The 7,650-nt window shown below is 38.6% G+C and overlaps 1 protein-coding gene across 4 annotated transcripts in view; it reads left to right on the top strand.

Moving 5' to 3' along the window:
• The window catches only part of zgc:66433 (uncharacterized protein LOC321250 homolog), a 52,367-nt gene that overhangs the window by 7,121 nt on the left and 37,596 nt on the right, over nucleotides 1-7,650 (top strand). Inside the window, exon 2 of one of the 4 annotated variants that reach the window (XM_046029867.1) lies at nucleotides 3,633-3,708. The exons of 2 other annotated variants lie outside the window; for them this stretch is intronic. Coding sequence is in view for 1 of the 2 variants with exons in the window: in XM_046029866.1 (XP_045885822.1) it covers nucleotides 4,205-4,239 (35 nt within the window). In the remaining variant the exon portion in view is untranslated. Of the gene's footprint in view, nucleotides 1-3,632; nucleotides 3,709-3,738; nucleotides 4,240-7,650 lie in introns of those variants that run through there. One more of the 4 variants, XM_046029866.1, reaches the window with a different exon arrangement.

Here is a 7,650-nt window from a genome sequence, read left to right on the forward strand (position 1 = left end):
TTTTTTTTTAAAGGTAGCAGAAAATAGTCACATTTGAGAAACTGGAACCCCAGAACATCTGGCATTTTTCCTTTTAATAAGTGACTATAATAATTAGTTTAGCATTTAAAAAGTTGATCACCTTCTTATAAATGACCTAATAGATTAATCCGCCTATTTGTACAGCACATGTTGTCTGCCTCCATTTGGAAGTGATGATGTATACTAATTCTATACACTTGCACCAGTTATTTCAGTGTTTGAAAGTATTTGTGTGTCTGCTTGGCAGAACTTGGGAAGAGACTTTCTGGTTTTATTCAGCTACCTAATCTGATAATAACACACTGATTGTAATGTCAATTTTCAATAATGCATCACCATGAACATCAATCTATGCTGTATTGCGCAGTCAAACCTGTGCGTCACTGCCTTCTACACTGTCTGGCTGCAGTCTTAACCTGTCTAATTTCTTTGACCCAGTTTTATGTGAGAGGAACCAGACTGGATGTGTTTTACATTTCTTTGATTTCTTTGATTTTGTTTTCAGGATATTCTCGTGTTCTCATCACAAGTTTCACACTCAAATCTGTCTCTGTCTGTTTATCAGAAACTACACATATTACAACACAGAAAAATCCTCCCTGTTGCAGCATCAAGACACTAAATTGTAAAAAAGAAAGAAACTTGTTTATTTCTGAAAAGAAACAAGGAGAACACGTATTCCGTGTAGATTTATGTGACTGATTTATAACATTTACTGAGTGTCTAACATCCCTGACCCCAACAAAGACGGAGCGACTCAGGATGGGAAATCCCAGGATCCTGGTTCCTGGAATTAATCTCAAGCAAAGTCGAGGCAACTCTGAAAGTATTGGTGGAAACACTGATTAACACGTATATTAAAATGGTGGAAATCCTGGCAATGTCATGTTGTAGACGCTTATATGGTGAGCTGCGTGTGTGTGTGTGTGTGTGTGTGTTTGTTTGTGTAAAGGAATTTCTCAATCCCAGCATGCCAAAACTGATCTTAGTGACTGTGAACTGTTTGTGTATTATGCTGTTGAAATAGAGCTGCTGAGCTCTGGAACTGACTAACTGACTCTGTCTTTGTCTGTCTTTGTTTACACTGACACACACACACACACACGCGCGCGCACGCGCGCGCGCGCGCGCGCGCGCACACACACACACAAGCTCTAGTGACTTAGATAGTTTAGATCAATTTCAAGATGTTAGAAAAATGAATCACACAGCATCACATTCAGTCTGGGCATGTTGAGATTGAGAAATTCATTCCACTATCGCCACTCTTCTGTGACTGGTCTGATGATTAATGTAATTCAGATGTTTTTATCACTTTTCTTGGGCCAATTTTACATGCAGTTGTCTCGGCACTAAGATGATACTTGTTTTATGTTATTGTGTAATAGGATACAGTTGAGAGGTCCTATTGGGTGAGAACGCATTTTTACAAGATGTAAACAAGATTTAAACTTTCACTTGAAATCTCACTATTCCTTGGACAACTGAAACATGTTAAGACGTGCCCTGTCGTAAATGATAATTTAAAAACGTCTGACTGTTTTCAACTGTAATGATCTTACAGTGGTGATTTAACTGAACTGACCAGCTAAAATTGATTCCTTCTCTTCTGATTGCGCCTGTGTCGGAGAGGATCTAGCAACAGGAAGTCTCAGGATGAACTCTTATGTCCCCTCGCAGCCACACACATAAGCAGAGCTGTAGTGGCTCTAGGTAGATAAGCTCCCTACTTATGTTGATTAACTGCGACAGGCTGTTTCGCGACCGCTAGGCCCCCTACTGAAAAAGAAAGAATGATTAACACAAGGTTCTCTGTTCAAGCATTTGATGGACAGGGACATGCGGGAGTTGGCCAAATCATTGTTAAGGTAACTCAAACAAGCTGCGCATTTTGATAGCTTCATTAAAGTAAGTAAGGCATGGCAAAATCTGATATCAGAGAGAAAATTTTGAGATGCACTGTTTCGACTTTTATTCAGTGTCAATATTTGCTGATGGACAGCATGAATGTCTCAGCACAATAAGTGCTGAATATTTGGTTCAGGTTAGGAACATGGAAAATGCAAATCCATTCTATGAAAGTAGAACAACGAGTTGCACCAGGATGGTCTGAATGGAGCCTTTTATCTATTATACTGGATATGAAATCCAGTATTTCCCTATGGTTGAAAACTGTTAAGGTATGCAAGGTGTGTGTATATATGGCACACAACTGAACTCAACTGATAGGTATACCACACAACTTAACAAACACAACATACTCTACAATATGTAAATTATGAGTCTTGTTTAAATTTATATCAGTCGTGTTATAAATATTAAAAGAATAGTCATCTTGTGGATCTCGAAAGATTTGTCTCCTAACTTAGCTTACCTTAGCATTAAACTGTCCTTTTTAAAACTACTTTTGCTTTTATTTTGTTTGCTACTGCCACTACCTCACATGTGAAACCTGCATTATTTACTTTTTTTTAATCTCTTGGGGGCAAGAACAACATTAGTTGTGTTCACATTGACTACCTCAATCAGAAGAGACATTGATCAGTTTGAGGGGTGGTGGAAACCTTGGTAATCTGTTCAATAATAAGATATTAATAACCATGTAAATGCACATAAGACCAACTTTTAAATGATCACATCAAGTGATGTTAATGTTAACATAAACATTCAAACTGCTGGCCACATTATGCTAGCTACTTATCAAGACTGTCCGTGGTTGTCAGTTCACTGGAGCTAGCTAGCTGCAAGCTGACATTATCTACCTAATACACCTAATGTTCCACTAAAAATATCACTTCCTACTTGGTAACAATAAAGATAAAAATAAAAAATGTACAGTAGTCAATGGCATGAGACAATTTATTTACTTATTTATCTGTTGAATTGTGCCCTGAATTACACACATGGTGTTTGTCAATTTAAAAGATAAATCTGTCCATGAAGAATGTTTCAGTTTGTCATAAAACAGTGAAGTAACATTTAGTTTTGTGCGAAAACTGTTCAATGAACTACATCTCTTGTAGTGATGTGCGATATCACTTAATTCCTATACGATCCAATACCAAGTAATACCCAGGCTGGTATTTACCGATACAAATACCAATACTTTTTACATATTTTATTTCTAGTTTAATGTGACCTCCCTCTCCCGTTTCTGAATTTAGGAGAGAAATAAGGAGTCAGGGCACAATTCAAACAGGATCAAAAAAAATTTGTTGTCTCTCAACATTGATTACCGTACATAATTTTTCTGAATAAGGTCCCATGGTGGTGCACCGGATGGGGAGGGACTTAGACCAACCTGACGTTCAGTTATCACTGTTGGCTTTTCTAGCTGACTGATAATTCGCCACTGCTACCAAGAGCTGTGCTCCTCCACAATGGACGTCTAAGTTACACAACTTAAAAGCTTGCCTTTGTACAATTTAAGTTGCCTGTATATAGTATTCATCAGAGAAATATGACCACACAAATGGTCAGTTTGCAAAATAAATAGTTTTGTACACAACTAAACACAGTGAAAGATGGAGGATATTGTCATGGAGGGCAGTGTCTTGTTCACACTTGCCTCTTCCCTCACTCCTCCCTCTTTATCCTCTTCCCTCCTCCAGCCCTTCCTCTGCTGCGTTACCAGCCGTGGCAGCGGGGAGAAGAAGAGTGAGGAATCCAGCAGCCACTCAGTCAGACGTTAGTCAAATGTTTTCTCTCTGGCTCACTACTGTATAGTATCACTCCACTCCATTTGTTCTAGGAAAAGCATTTTTCACACAAGACACTCACAATCATGAGTAATTTTCTTCCTATAATTCAGTAATTTTTTATCTGATATTCTGATCCTGTTTTAATCCCACTTTGGCTGTTGTTGGATGTGAGTACTGGAGTGGTTGAGATTGGCTTGCTGTTGTACCTCCGCTGCCAATTTTTGGAGAAGGGAGGTCTGTAAATGGGGGAGGAACCTCAGAAGATGGTTTGACTTGAAAGAGAGGGCGACCTTCTCTGTTGTAAAGAGAGAGAAGTCATCGGAGTCTGATGCTGGACAACAACACAAGGTGTTGGATTTGGGGTTTTTATATTTCATTCTTGGACAAACCAGAGAAAAACATTTATTTTGCAAAAAGGGATAAAGAAGTATTTTGTTTTTGGGAAAGAATCTTAAGTTTTTGCTTCACTTCAGTTTTACAACATGGCTGGGATGTATGGATGCTTCAAGAGCAGGAAGTAAGTTCATTTTTGTAATAATGTTGCTGCATTTTTAATTGCATTTATTACCAGTAAATGATTATGGTTAAATGATATTGTGATGCTCAGTTCTGTTGTACCATACAACTATAACTTACTCAGAATATATTCACAGTGTGTTACAGAATCAGCCATAAAATCTTGTTTTGACATCACACCTGACAACATAATGTTACGCATCTACTTGCTTCATCAAACTGCCCATTCAGATCCTCTGAACATGATCTTTAAATATCTGTGTCATAGGATGTGGGTGTTAATTGGTTCTTTAAAGCGATTTGTCATTTGTAACACATAATTCTGTATTAATAGAGGCCATGAACTACTTGTAATAACGAAGAACATAACAGTCATGCACTCTGCTACTGGAGTGCTTATTTCACATTTAGCCACATTGTGCACTGAAGAGCAAAAAGCTTTGACTTCAACACAAATCCAAATGCTGACAGAAATGACAACTTTTTCTTTGAGTGCACTACTTTTAATTTGCATGTTGTTTTTTTCCCCCACAGTTGACTCTGTCTTTTGTTGCAGCTGTCAAATCAAACTTTTGAATTCTTTTGTTTACTGAGACAATTGATGGCTTGTAGTTGGCGCTGTATGACTCAAAGCTGATTGATTGAAGAGAATAATTTTACACTAGAAGTGAATGACTAATCAGAATATCCCAGAACTAAACTTGCTTTTAGTTTTGGTTTGGTGAATTCCCTGGAACACAGGATCAAGTTATATTTTAATGTTTTAAATTGGCTAAATATAGACCTTGGGGCTTGGCAGTGTGATTGGACCACAGAGGGTTAGGATAATGAGTGCCTTTTAGCTTTTTTTTTACTACAGTAAAGTATCTTTTTTTTGGTGATGTGGTGTTGGGTGCACCGTAACCCTCTTTCACTTACTTTATCTTTGGCCTTTCAGTCTCATGACATGACAACAATACAAGCTTTTATGGCCCACTCAGGAGAGTTGACTTAGACAAAGATTTTGTTTGTGTTTGTGACACACAGGCAAAGTGAATTAGGAGAGGGGATGAGCTGCAAGACAGCTACACACAGATTCAACCAAGAACCACAATTGTGTTATCCTGGCATTCGTTCACTCTGTAACCAAAATTAACTTGAATCACTTCTTACTACAAACTCTCCATATACAGACAAACGTAGGACTGAGTGCTGTCAAACTGAACTCATTTAACTTGGGAAGTAGAATACATTATACTTGGCATTCACGGGGTTTAAGTCTGAAGAACACTGTTAGGCAACTGAAAAATTTCTTTTTTTTAAACTTATTACATTTTCAAAAATTACAGATTTTTTTTCTTCCTCTGTTTATTTCAACATTGTGTTTAAGGTGGCAAATAAAAAAAGGCAACAAAAAGTGACTTCCATGGGCAATGTTTTCCCAAGTGTATATCAACTTGGGAACTCAAGACTCAAGATAGCAGAGAACCACAACACATCATTCAAATGATCTCTCCACGGTAAACACAATCCCACCTGAGAGTAGCATAAATATCTCAATGTTTTTTGGATTTGGGCAACTTTAATTCACAGCAATTCCTGTCAAATTACTTCTTTATGTTTGACAAACATACATAGGCGTCACCTTCAAAGCCTTCATGTTTCAAAATATGAACAATAACGCATAAATCTAATGCTGACTTTCAAAACCAGTCAGCTGGAGACAGAGTTTGTAGCCATACCGCTGGCTTGTTAAAGTATAAGAAAAACATATTAGTCCAGCTCATCATATAATGCTCTAATAATATTGACCAAATTCCTCGCACATAGCATAGGCCAAATGTCCCCTGTTACAGAACATTCTCACCTCTATTAACAAGTGTTTTGAATGTACATTTATTGTAATATTTACAATTCTAAGTGCTAAATTGTCCCTCACTGTACCCAGCAAATGTATTTTAAGAAAGTTTCAATAAACAAGCATTATTTCAAAAAGGACACGTTCTATTTTGAGGCACAATGTAATTTCTTATGTATCCCCCCACCACCACCATTAATGTACTGAAGAATCAGTTTCAGGCATCACACCAGTGCGCAATAATACTTTTCTCTAAAGAAAGGCAACTCATCCTTGCACCCCCACCAACTCTTCAACCATCAAATGTACTGAACACTCAAAATTGTTTTTCTAGAAAATTCCAAACTGTCTTCTCTAACTGGAAAGACCTTATTTAGAAGTCATGGCTCGTCCATCAGGCACACAGTCTGGTCATTGCTGTACCAGCTAATGTCCTCTCGTGGACGTGGCCAGTAAAACTTGGTCCCATTCTTATGCATGCATTTCACTCTTGAATCATCTTTAACCTCCAGGATGATTCTAGTCACAGCAGCTTAATTTACAAGCTGACAAAATTGATGGTTGCCAGCAAAAAGTGACCCTGATCTGTGTTTTCCTGGGGAAAGTAAATTGCTGCTGCAAGAGATGGTGGAGGGTCAGTAGGGGGCATTTCTCCCTCTGGTCCGAATAAAAAAACTTTAAAATAAATCACAGTGACGGGGCACTGTGCTGTAGGAGATGCCATCCTCCGGATGAGATGTTAAACCAAGGTCCTGACTCACCGTGGTCATTAAAGATCCTGTGGCACTAGTAACAAGTAGGGGGTTCCCCAGTGTCCTGGCAAAATTCCCAACCTAGCTGTCACCATCTGGCCATCTGACCCCTCAATCAAGAACCCTCTCTCTTGAGAATCACTGTAAACTGTGAATGTGCTGCACGAGAATGGAAAGCTTGACAGGCATAACAACACTGACTGAAGGTATGAGGCTTACACAAAGGCTTAATTGGCCACAACACAATTAGTGATGCAACATGTTTGAATATTTCAAGCTATATAGAGACATTTTTTCCCACAGTAGGCATTTTGAACCTCGATTTAGTTGTAGCAAACTCTTCAGTGTAGATGGGAGTCTTAAAGCTGAGCACTTTCTCATCAGGCCCAATCTTCCCCCACTGTTTATCTGGTCCAACAGTCATTATGTACAGTAGGCTGAGTTTGTTCAGCAGGAAGGGTGATGCAGCTGTAAATGAATGTAGACTGTGCAGAGAGACTGATGAGAGTGTTCGGTCAGTTTCTGTCTTGAGTCCATGTAAGGCTTGTTGCTAAGAGCACAGCCCCCTTTTAAACAGGAGGGGAAAGGAGATGGAGGAGAGACAAAGGAAGGACAGCTGGAAGACAAGAGAAACCCCAAACAATTGTTTCTAAATTGTAACCAAACCTCAAGCGTTTTGGACGATAATCTTTACTTGAACAGGAATTTTACATCTGAAACTGACCGAGAATTTCAGCTTGGTTCAACACTCTTCCAGAGCTCAGTCACGTCCTGTCCCGTTTAGAAATAACGAAAATAAGGAGAAGATGTTTTTAGATGACTT

Source organism: Micropterus dolomieu, linkage group LG19, assembly GCF_021292245.1.
Source record: "Micropterus dolomieu isolate WLL.071019.BEF.003 ecotype Adirondacks linkage group LG19, ASM2129224v1, whole genome shotgun sequence".
In the NCBI taxonomy this organism is placed as follows: Eukaryota; Metazoa; Chordata; class Actinopteri; order Centrarchiformes; family Centrarchidae; genus Micropterus; species Micropterus dolomieu.